This window comes from Borostomias antarcticus (assembly GCF_949987555.1).
Source record: "Borostomias antarcticus genome assembly, chromosome: 9".
Taxonomy (NCBI): domain Eukaryota; kingdom Metazoa; phylum Chordata; class Actinopteri; order Stomiiformes; family Stomiidae; genus Borostomias; species Borostomias antarcticus.
This window is the reverse complement of record NC_140242.1, coordinates 17696383-17709036: the sequence shown is the minus strand read 5'-3', so window position 1 is coordinate 17709036 and position 12654 is coordinate 17696383. Positions and strand designations below refer to the sequence as shown.

Here is a 12654-nt window from a genome sequence, read left to right as displayed (position 1 = left end):
TTTAAACATGCCTAAATAATTTGTTGCTTTTCCTGTTATTTTGATTGGCACTTTTTAGGTGGCAGGAGGAACATTCACGAAAGCTAGTGTTAGTTCAGCGAGCCAAAAACACGGTTGCACAATCCATCAGGCAGCGCTGCGCCTGACTCGCACGAAAGTTGCAGAACCTACTCGCGCTTGTGGTGTATGGGCCCGTCCCCACTGGTCAACTGTCACTTGCGTCAATTTCCGCGTCCAATTCAAAACCAATGGAGAGCGTTTGCGTCGAATGATCTTCCGGACGCGGGGAAAACGCACTGGCAGCGCATCGCGGAGTCGCAAGCTAATTAGCATAAAATAGACATCCATCCTATTTTATGCTAATTTACGCGAGCATTGTCCAATCAGGAGAGGGTATTACACGTTCGTGTGGATTTTTGCTCTCCCAGCTTGCATGTCCCTGCATTAGCATTGTGAAGTATCTGCCATCATATCACGATTCTGTCAAATATATCATTTCGAAAAAATATTTCTTTATCCAGGCATCTTAGTTTTAACAGTTTCATTATAGCGGAGCAGGTTATATTTGCTGTTATGTGGTATTCATTTTGTTCACAAGTTCGCGATAGTACAGACAGGCTACCCCTATGCCAAGCCGAGCTGCATCACATTCTGGGCCGGCCACAATTTGATGAAGCTTGGATTGGCATTGGGGTTCCTAGAGCTCTGTAGCCTGGCTGTACGATCGCAAACTTGTGAACAAAATAAATACCACATACGAGCAAATATAACCTGCTCCGCTATAATGAAACTGATAAAACTAAGATGCCTGGATAAAGAAATCATTTTTCAAACCGATATATTTGATAAAATCAGTATTCTATGCAAGATTATAACGCTCGTTAGCTTGAACTCCTCCCCTTCACGCACACCCAAGCGATGAAAACGCGGAGTGTGGGGACGGGGGCTTCGTCTCCTTGACAACGCTCGCTTGAAGCGCTGACTGACGGACAGACAACAGCGCGTAGCTCAAATGGAGCAGGCTCCGCTTCGGCTCAAACTGTATTTTCAGATAACGTTACGTAACGTTAGCAACACAAGGCCAATTTATCATATTAATTTTGTACTTGTCCGATTAGACAACTGCATGAGGCATTCCTCTTGCCCGAACAGAGTTTACTGGTCCCTGGGAAGCGGGCAAAACTGTTAGCCTACAGGTAGCTTGCTTTGTTCCTTAATCCCCCCGATGTGAATCATGGCTAGACGGCAATAACCTAGCCTACCTGACTGGTCTTATCATTCTCCTCTCTCTTCCTCTTCAAAAATAGTCGTATGTCCATTTGGAAAATTGTATTGATCTATCCACCGCGAAGGTGAAATGCTGCAGCATGTGACATTTCTAACTTCCCACATCTGTAGGTGTCCAACAAAGCCAGTTGAACACTGAAACGTTACTGTTCTGGGATCTGTCAGTTGTGGTGATATAAAGGAATCGAGCGGAATACCACTGCAATAACTGATTATTAGTCAGATCAATTAAATCATTATAGCTTCGCGGTATTTGGCAGGGAAATCCTGTTGGAAATCTCGTGGGATTTCAGACGGGTGTCATTTCGTTTTAGTGATGCACCACCGCCAGGTGGCGTCTTTGAGTAGATTTAGCAGGCTGGGCTCAGTGTTTTTCTCCTATAGTCTACGAATGAAGCATCATTAAATTTCACATTCTTTAATTTAAATGCTCTGTTGTAAAGCACTTTGAGCTGAATTTATCTGTATGAAAGGTGCTACATTTAATTGTTATTATTACCTTGTTCTCAAACACATGTTTACTCCATCTGGATGTAATTTAATTATGACGAACACCTATATCTAGGCCTACAGTAGCCTATCTATCTCGGTAACTGACGTCGGGTCAAGACGTGGTGGCTGTTAGGTAATATAGGTAACAAAATAATAGTATTGTAAATATATTTGTTAGCAAAGATGTGGGGAACGTGGGGGTTTCGCGTTTTGTTTCTGGAACGCATTCAACTGGTAGGCTACTCGTAAACCCCGGAAGTAAATTTGAAGACGGGGCACCAGCTAATGTAGCCAAGTCTGAGCGCAGTAGGCTATATGGCTTCAGCATGATACAAAGAAAAAATAAGCTTTATCGACTTGTGGATCCATACAAAATTGACATAGTCGCCATGAGTAAAGATCACTCATTGCCAATCATATCAGGACAGTAACTATCTTGTGCATACATAGCGGCAGGTTGGACAGTGAGTGCAGTCACATGCACACTATACGCCGATCAACCGATAATTGTAATAATGCGATTATTGAAATGGTCTTGTGAACGCCTTTATCTGATTTCCAAAATTGGGGTAAGGTCTTAACACTAGAACCGCCAAAGACGTCCATTGGACGATTGTGGGTTTTCATTTGCACATAACTATATTTTAATAAAACATTGAAGTCCGCCTGTCAATGACTTTCCCTAAAATTGTGTTCTGTTGCACCCCCTATTGTTAATATATGAATTAAAAAAACATACACAATATTTTGTTATTTGAATGATCTTGAATATAAATATATTCAAGATCATTCAAATAACAAAATGTCGTGTATGTTTCTATTTATTTATACCGGCTGCCAGCAGTTCAATAAACGGCTATAGGGAATGCGCAGTTTCGCGCTGGTTACAGCCTATTATATGCACAGTTTCGCGCTATGTAGGCTATTATAAATAAGTATTATTCATTGGGGGAGCTTGGACTCGCTGGGGACTGGTGGAGAGACGCAGAGCCTCCCCAGACGCGACATCCTCCAGTTGGCTGAAGAGCTGCACGCTCTGGCGTCCAAACAGCCACCGGTGGCACCCCTCGCAGTGTCCACAGAAGAATACCCCCCCAAAAATACCTGCATGGTGAAGACAAGCTGCAGCAAGAACAGAACTGTCTACCAATGCATGAAGTGCACCATAGCTGTCTGTGGCAGTTGTACTGCTTAAGGTGCAGAGGATATATGCGAAGTGTATTTGAGCTGTCACCTCAACCGTGCGTAAGAGCAGAGCGCATCAACTCGTGTATAGCTACAACTAGTAGCCCATAGCCATTAAAATGGCTTATTGTTTTATTCATATATCAACTAGATAATTCGATAATAATGAGTAGCTTAGTAGGCTATAAAAGGAATTCAATAGGGCCTAATAAGCCTTAAGTTGTAGCCTAGGCTACAGTACAATGACAAGACGCCTAGCCTACCGTAAAAAGCGTTGCGTTCTCATAGGCCTATATTAACTTAGATAATTATTAATTAGATAAGTATTATGTATCTACGTTCTATGCTGCATCTGTACAGTAGACTACTGTTTTATTTGGATCCTTGGCAAAAATGCTGTTCTTGTAGCCGTTTCATCGATTCTTCTCCTTTTGTGAAGTGTAGGCTATATTCTTGTTAAAGTGCGGCCTAGGCTTTATTCTAAAAAATATGAGAAAGGCGTCATAGGCCTACAGACACATACAAATCATATGTTGCTTTTAGTAACATTAAAAACAAATGCAAATGCAAATCATGCAAAGTTGAAGAACACGACTTCATCAGTTAGTCTAGGCATGATGCTCAGGTCATAATGTCCGTTGAAAATAATTCTCTCTAAGCACAATTTGAATTGTATTAAAATAGGCTAAAATTAAATTTCCACATATTCTGATTCTTTCTAGGCCTATATGAAAAAACATTTTTTTTGGTTGTAAAAATTGTTTTATTGATGAAAGGGGTAAAACTGAAAAACATGGAAAGAGTCATTGCATTGATCGATGCAGTCCGTTCAAATAGCCATCAAAAGATAAAGTAGGCCCATTTAAAATGACCAATTACATCTTCAAATCCCTTCTAATCTTGGCCTTTGATAGGGTTTTTTCCTGCCCTACTGCCAATTATATCCGGACATTAACTATCTTGTGCATACAGAGCACAAACAATGAAACAATGAAACAAATAGATTTCCTCCCTGTCTGTCTGTGGCATTCGCAACCAGCAAACACTGAAAATACAGGTCCTCAATTTATTTAGATTAGACTAGCCTATCCAACTGGACCACTCCATTGAATGTTAAACGTAGCCTACTTTTATTCTTTAGGTTTTAGAGAATAGGCCTACAATGTCCACACATGCATGCGCCATCTGACTAGCTCGCCACTCGCCAGCGAACCTGGACTAGACTATTGTAACCCCCCCCTCCAAATTATTTTATATATTCAAATAAACTGGATGAACTGGTTTCCTAGCCCTGGATCGTGGGGAGGGGTGTAGCCTGCTTTAGCGGGTGTTTTTGCCATGACCGGCCATTCCACAGGTGTTGGATTGAATTCGCTAGTTTGATTGATAGATGGATGGATTTAACGTCCAAAGTAGATTGTGCAAGTATTGTATAGGCCCATGTGTAAGAGATGAATGGTTGTAACCCTGAACTCAGCCAGAGGTAGGCCCTACTGTAGATTATCAGCATTATCACCAGTCTCAATTGATGCTTTCCTCTAGACCAGTGTTTTTCAACCTTTTTTGAGCTACGGCACATTTTTGACATAAAAAACGGCACACCACCATCCCAAAACGAATAATTAACATGGAAAGATGTATATACAGTAACTGGTACACACGGTCAGATTTAGGCACTTTTATTAAATGGAGCGCATGAATACTTGTCACCATTTAGGCCTACACATAAACAAAGAGCATTTAACATTTTTAATAAACATTTTTAATTTCATTAATTTATTTACAATGGCTCTGAGTTCAATTCTCCCTATAATTATAAATAGCCTACTATTATTACAAAACCTGAGTTTGATCATTATTTAGTCTTAAGTCTCTGAATTCGATTCTACTACTTATCTTACACAGGCTCGGAGCCTCGTTTCTTCTTACTCAGTGTGAAATCTGTTTGTTCGAGCACAACATTGATATCCTGTCAGGAATAGATGATAGGCACATGCGCAGCTCTTGTTCAACAGCTCTCAGTCTCTCTCTGTTTTTTGTTTTAATTGCAGTTAGGCTTGAGAAGCTGAGCTCGTTAAGATATTTTGTGGAAAAGGGGAGCAGAGTTGAAATGGCTTTATTTGCCACGATAGGAAACTCCTTGGCAGCAGTAAGCCAAAAACTGTCGAAAGTTAAATCCGCATAGCGCAGTTTTAAACCGCGGTCCTATCTCTCAGTTCAATTAGTTCTTCTTGCTCCTGCAAAGTCATGTTCTTTCCGAAAAGAACAGATGAGCTGTATGGGTTCCTCACCCAGTCCAATGAGTCAGTGGAGGCTAAGGGGAAATAAAATGACATCTTCTCCTCGAGGCTTTCCAAATGTTCCCCTATTATCTCGTACAACGCTGCATGTCTGTGACATTCCTGAGTGAGAAGGAACATGCCAAGCGATTTCTGCTTGATTGCATAGCCTAAATGACGTATGATAGGCCGACAGAAATTACAACCGTTGAAATTTGAAGACAGTTGTCATTTGGAAAAATAAAAACAGTCAAAAAAGTCAGTCATATTCTAAAAATAATAATTATTATAATTTTTATATTATTACTGACATTTCACATGACATTTGACAATTTTCCACGGCACACCTGACAATCTCTCACGGTACACTAGTGTGCCGCGGAACACCGGTTGAAAAACACTGCTCTAGGCTACGTGTTGCCATTCATTTAAACCACCATCTCATCTAGACTACTTCTGTTGCTGCATTTTTACATTGATGCTTTCATGATTTTAGAGCGCAATCAACATTTTCCAGGATTCCAATAAGTCCATCCATTCATCCAACTTTGTGCTGAGTGCAGCGCAGGCTGGTAGCCTACTGTCAAGGCTCACGACTGATGCACTCCCTTAACACGTCTCGCAACTCCCCAGACCATCAAGAAAATTTCAATATGAAAGACCTTGGGGTATTCCAGGAGGTAGCCTAATGTAGCAAGTCGTCGGTCTTCATGATGCACTTTTATGCTTGTTTGCTGTGTAGATCCAGTCATAGAAGCGGGCATCTCGTCCGGCGATTTGAAACAGCTCAATTCACCCCAACAAGAATAGCCAAGAGAAGGACAAAAATTAAGCCACAAACGTTACTGCTGGTCTTGAAACAACTGTGTTAGCCTAGTTCCATATGAGAACACTCCTCGGTCCAATTATAGTAGATCAGCCTGTGTCCACGTAGTTGCTAGCTAACTGGCGTGTACATTCCATGAATATCCGAAGCAATTATTCCCTATGTAGTTCACTATGGGTAACACTACATAGGGAATAGGGAGTGAGTGAACCATTTCAAACACATCTCTAGTCAGCCCCGTTAGCTAGCTTACTCGTCCGGATGCTATGTTCCATATGAGAACACTCTGCTAGCTAGCTAGTTAGCCTACTGTATTAAACCTCTACTTGTCCCGATACCTTGTTCCATATGAGTTAACAGATACAGACCCAACGACAGTTACAGAGATAGATACTATAGATAGATAGGCTTTGTTCGTAATCATTAAAATTAAAACCAGACAGAGAAGGAGTTTGAGTTCACATAGCTAACTGGTACAGTTAGCTAGCTAGCTGACCTCTGTCCCCTGTGTCACATGAATGGTGGTTGTTTACGTTGCAGTCTAGCTTACAATAGCTTCTCACGCCGTTCACTACCATTCCATATTTTTTCTGATTTAAGGTCCCATGACGGGTTTCTCTTCCTGCTTCTGCCTAAGCCCTCCACAATACCACAATACAACGGTGTCATGTTTTACCGAAGGAGAAGTGAAGAAGACGGTAGCTATCAGTGGCTAAAGCAGTTAGCTAATGTTAAGATCATTCATGTAGCTGCTTTGCTGCTAATGCGAGTTCGTCTCCGTTCCTGCCCGAGAAACAGAAGTTGAACAAATAGCATCAAAATAGCTACAGGAATCATCGTTGCAAAGTTAGCTATCTGCTTTTTAGCCACCGACAGCTACCATTAATATTATGGAAACTGCTGTCGTGAGCTAACTTGCTATCACGGTCTTATTGTGCATCTTCACAGCCTGCTATTAGCAGACAGCACTAAAGTTGACAAAATCACACTTGCATATCATTAGAATTCCAAACATGTATATGGGATTTATCATTCAACTAAACATGGAACCTGAATACTACCTGATATTTCAACCTGCTGCCATCAGTGATCGGCGCGTCTGCTTGTTTGTGTCATGAATATCCTACGCAATGACATTCCATGTAGTGTCCCAAAACTGTTAAATCATTCCCTATGTAGTTCACTATGAGTAGCACTCAATACATCCATGGTAGCACTACATAGGGAATAGGGAGTGAGTGAACCATTTCAAACACATCTCTGGTCAGCTCCGTTACCCATCTTACTCGTCCTGATGCCATGTTCCATATGAGAACAGTCAGTTAGCCTACTGTATTAAACTTCTACTTGTCCCGACACATGAGTTAACAGATATAGACCCGGCGACAGTTACAGAGATAGAAACTATAAATAGATAGGCTTTGTTTGTAATAATTAAATTACAACCAGACAGAGAACAAGGAGTTTGAGAACGGTAGGCTCATCTAATGTGCGAGATGAGCTACAGCAATGGGTCGATGAGCCTAGTATTACTGCGCCCACTATGGGCATGCGAGCGGTGGTGCGGAATGCCGTAAAGCACCTGTTAGAATACCGCGGGTCAAGTTACATTCTTATGTTCTCACATCTGTACTAAAATAAATAATGTTAGACTGGTGAACAATGCAGATTTTATGTTGGTTTCACAGCGCAAATGATCTGTCTTCTGGTAAGACCCACAGTTGCAATTATTTGACTAACTAGGTGTACTGTTCGTAGCTGGCTGAAAGCTATAACGTTAGTCTAATAGCCCAAGTCTCCAAGCTTGCGTGGCCGGCAGCAGGGTGCTTTTTCTCGGTGTCGCGGGGGAGACGCACCATCGTTATAACTTTATTGTACTTTTTCCAAATAATGCAAATTCGAGGATATGGCCTGTTACATAGCGTGTATCTTTATAATGTTTGGGGGTTAAAAGGTAGTGTGACATCTTATGTTTCTTATATTAAGGACTTTGTAAATGCCTGTACACTTCCTGGTTACAAACAACAAATGTGGAAGTTGGGGCCGCGGCCTGTTTTATAGTTTTAAAAATGACTGAATAACAAAATTGATGGGCATATTCTGTTCTATGTCACCTGAAGATAACTGGCATGTGTCACGTTCAACCACTTTAAACAAGGAACGAGATAGAGACGAGAGAATAACCCAGTGACTGCAGAAACTTTACTTGTCTTTAAGCGGAAGAATGCGCACGGCTCGTCTCGTGTCAGTGCTGCACACGCACAGTCCCATCCATGTGTTTTCTATGTTTTATCAAAGTTTTAGACTTCTGTGATAAATCATAAGTGAGCTATTGATATTTTACTACCGAGTGCCGTAGTCGCTGAATGTGCGGCAAAGCTTTGAGCGAGGGAGTGCGTTTTTGAGATGCAGGAGATGGGAGAGTTTTGACATTGACAAAAGATAGACCGAGTTAGAATGGGGCTAGATTTATTATTGACTAAATGTTTTGCTTATGCCCAGTTCAGACCAAAGATTAGCAACAAAACTAAATGGTTAAACGTTGCAGAGTAGGCCTAGGCCTGATCCTCTTAGCATTTCTTGCTCTGAAAATTTTATTTAATGTAATTTATTGCTCTATAAATGTTCTTAGCCATTAGACAAATATATTCCAGGAGCTTGCTCCAGGTTGCCTGTTTTAAATATCTGTGTGGTTTGTATGGCTCTATGTGCTACTAACCCTGTTCTGCCTTCCCTCTCCCTAGTGCCTCTCTCTCTCCCTCCTATCTTCTAACCAGGTCCAGTGGATGCCCCACTGTCACCAGCAGACCTCCCGGAGTCCGATAGATACCCCCGTGTCTGCTGTGGATGTCGTAGCATGTCCGTAGGATGTCCTCTCTCCTATGATGCTTTTTAGCCTCTCTTACTCTGAAATGTAATTTAATGTATTGCTTTATAAATGTTCTTAGCCGGTAGACAAACATACTCCTGGAGCTTGCTCGATCGCCTTGTTGAGAGGGGTCAGGGAAGAATTTTTACAGCTCACTTATCTGGCCCCCGGGTGATTAGTTTTTTTGCTTCCCTCTGGAATATGTAGAGAGTGGGTCGTATGCCCACCTCCCTTGTTCTCTGTAAAGCGCATTGTGTTGCCTCTGGGTATGAAATGCGCTATACAAATAAAGCTTTGATTGATTGATTGATTGTAATGTTGTTGTAGCGGTTGCATTGTGGTCTTGTTCTGAAGCGTTTCAAAAAAGGTAGGATAGCCTACTTTGTCAAATAGCAGTTGTAGCCCGTTTCAGAATATTCAGAAGTGATCGCAATCGCAATATAATAATAGCCTATAGGATTAAGTACCTTTGCGCATTTGTTGTAGGCTAGCCTAGGCCATATGCGAGAGGGGCTTCGTTGACAGAGGCTTTATGGTTTGTTGGGCAATAAACGGAGAGCCTCCGAAAAAGACATCCTGCTGTTCTGGTCTGGGCTACATTTATCTTAACATTATTATTATTGTCATCATTGTTGTGTATTATACTGTGTAGGGCCTACCTGCTATGGTAGGCTACAATTCTGACTGTCTGACTGACCGCTGCGGAGGGTGCGTGCGTTCTAAACTGTTCTAGTGTTGTTAACACGATTAAATGATGATAATAACACCACGACCACCACCACCAACAAAAATAATAATATATTTTATTCAGAAATTGCTGCATAATTCTTTAGACGGTTTTGCTGACGAGACCGTTCAGATTTTATAGCACCGCGGTAAACCGTAATACCGGAAAACCGCCCAAGCCTAGTCTGAGGCGTATCGTGGGAGGCTTTTTTGAATGATGCCATTTGGTCTGAGGCCGTATCGTCTGAGTAACGATGGCGTTTAGTGTGAGTCACGAGAACTGATACATTTTTGTTTGAGGAGTGATGCCGTTTAGGGTTAGACATGAGAACTGACAACTTTTAATTTGAGGAGTGATGCCTTTTAGTGTGAGACACGAGAACTGACAACTTTTCATTTGAGGAGTGAGTCCAAAACGTTCACACGACTCTTGGGATTCATAAAATCAAAAAAGCTAAGCTCTCCGATGTATATTTTTTACTGTGTGACAGCTTGAACGACGACTCCCCCTCTCCATTGAAAACAATGGAGCCACGCTCTAAAGTGAAGCAGAAAATGACAGGCCAGACAGCCAACGCAGAAGAGAGATGGAGATATTGTGGTCCGCAAAGTCAGTGAACGGAATATCTTTCCCAGTTGTGTAAATATTCCTCTACCCCCCCCCCCCCTCTCTCCACATGGTGGCTTCCCTGGCTTGCCCTACTTCTGCAGCAGATAGCAGTGGCTGGGTGGCTAGCTAGTAGCTACATAGCCAGGCTGATCTTTGGAGAGTGGAACATGTTGTAGGCCTATCATACTACTCCAGATAATATTTAGCAACTGGAACTCATCCAAGATTGTAAAGCAACAAAGTTAAATCTGAAAGGCAGGATAGCCTAACTACAGGTTATGACCATCTTTCTCCTTCATGATACTGTTGGATTATTTACCAGAAAATTATGATTTACCAATCTGTCATATTCATTAATGTATGTGGACTAAACTTGTTATTTCTACTCCTGACAAGTCTTGTAGCCTTGTGTGTAATAATAACAACTAATTGCCAAGTAAGTAAGGCGGCAATGAGTCAACATGGATAGGCTAACCTCATTTTCAATATATTATCATTCTGACCTCAGTCATTTGTAACATGGGCTTTCTGCCCTTGGTTCTGCGACAGATCGTGGATTTATATCCCACCATGAACCATGTCTAAACCAGTTCATCCAGGGGGCGACGCCCAACCTCTCTAATTCTGACCGGAGAGCTGGCTTCAATTCTGGGGCAGGAGAGAGGTGACAGACCGGTGACTGGCGGAGGTTCAGAGTCAGTAGCCATCTGTAACCCAGCGTTACCTACACAGTCACTCACTCAGGACGGGGCCCGGAGATCGACAACACTGACAGTCTGCGCGGCGATCCCGGTTACATAACGGAATTCCCTCACGGTGACAGTCAGTGTAACGCTACACGGTACCGACGCCCGGCGTGCACCGAGCTGTCTAGCGTCGCGGTTCTGACGTTAGTAGCGAGTAACGGTGACGTTAATTAACGTTGGGCTACGGCGCACTAGAGCGGGCTAGCTAGCTAGGCTAGCTCGTCAGGCTAATGTTAGCTGTTAGCCTAGCTAGCTAACGTTAGCACTGGGCCGCTGCGCCAGGTAGGTTGGTAGGTAGGCTAGCAGGTAGAAACGGTAGGGCCACCACGCAAGTTCACCAGCAGATCTCTTGTTACACTCATCATCAGCTAGATTAACGCTATCTAGCATCATTACCTGGTCGGCGGCTGTTCTATGCTGATTTTGCTGCCTGTCTTCCTCCATGGCGAGTTCAATCTTGTCCAGCTGGAGCCGTATGGTCTCTCTCTGGTGGAAGGGGAAGGCTGGGTGTAGCGAGGCCATGGTGAACATCAGCGCCAGCTGGTCTAGCGGTCCGGTCTGCTCGGGTCTCCCGTCCGCGACGCACGACAGGTGGACCGGGCGATGCTGCTGCGGGTCTCCGCCGAACGGAGAGACGGAGGAGTAGCCGCAGTTCTTGTAGAACGAGGCGGGATCCACATGGCTCAGTATCCGAAAGAGTATCCCCGCACACTCCCTGCTGTCGGAGCCGAGGAGGGACAGGCAGACGAGCAGTTTGGAGCGAATTACAGGGTCGATAACGTCGGACAGGATCCCCAAGTCGTTGGGGGTGTTCGCCCGGTTCTCGGAGTCCCGGAGGACGTGGTAGTCTTTCCGCGCCAGGTCCTCCAGACAGGAGCCCAGAAAGCGGAGCTCCAGCGGCTGACACATATGCAGCAGCCCGCACATGAACTCGACCCGCTTGGCAGGATCCAGGTGCAGGCCGAACCACTCGAACACGGTCTCTTTATCCAGCTGAGACGGATGTGCAGCCTGTAGTGGCTCGGATCCTGCGAGTCTACCAGAGACCGAACTGATATGGAGATCGGGCTGTTCCAGCTCGTCTTCGGCAGTCTCGTCTCCTCCTTCCTCCGCCGTTCTAATCGGCAACTTCATTTTCAGCATTATCAGCTCAGCAGGAAAGGCTTCCAGGCGTCAATTATGGATTAATGTACATTTTTTGATCGTCTAAACGTATTGTAAGCCGAAGGAAATCAAGCGTATAGCGACAATGTTTTGTAATATTCAGTGACAAGCGGCGACAGGCTGTAGTTTTCTTGCTCACTAGACGGTACTCTGGTGTGTCCTGAAGGGTTGCCAGGTTTCTGTCGCAATATCCCCCCATACAAGTGTCTTTAACCCCCACATAAGGCAGCTTTAAGAGTGTAGTATATTTCTGTATTTGTGTAGGTTATGACATGCCTGATGCTTGTTTTTATACTGTATTTTTTCTAAGATCTGTCAAATTCCCTATTTTATGTGAACTTACACATAGGGACAGATGTCAGGCCATCTAGCGTAGCCTACTAGTGTTGTCACGATACCAATATTTGACCTGTGATACTATACCAGCTAAAGTATCACGATACCAAGTAGTATCACGATACCGCAGCATT

General features: G+C 43.3%; 1 protein-coding gene across 1 annotated transcript in view; it reads right to left on the bottom strand.

Annotated features, from left to right (window-relative positions):
* The window catches only part of LOC311312856 (zinc finger CCHC domain-containing protein 2-like), a gene marked incomplete at both ends in the record, with an annotated part of 80806 nt that extends 68643 nt beyond the window's left edge, over positions 1 to 12163 (bottom strand). Inside the window, one exon of the mRNA XM_084442863.1 lies at positions 11417 to 12163. Within this exon, the coding sequence (XP_084298989.1) occupies positions 11417 to 12163 (747 nt within the window). The remainder of the gene's footprint in view (positions 1 to 11416) is intronic.
* Positions 12164 to 12654: the final 491 nt, after the last annotated feature.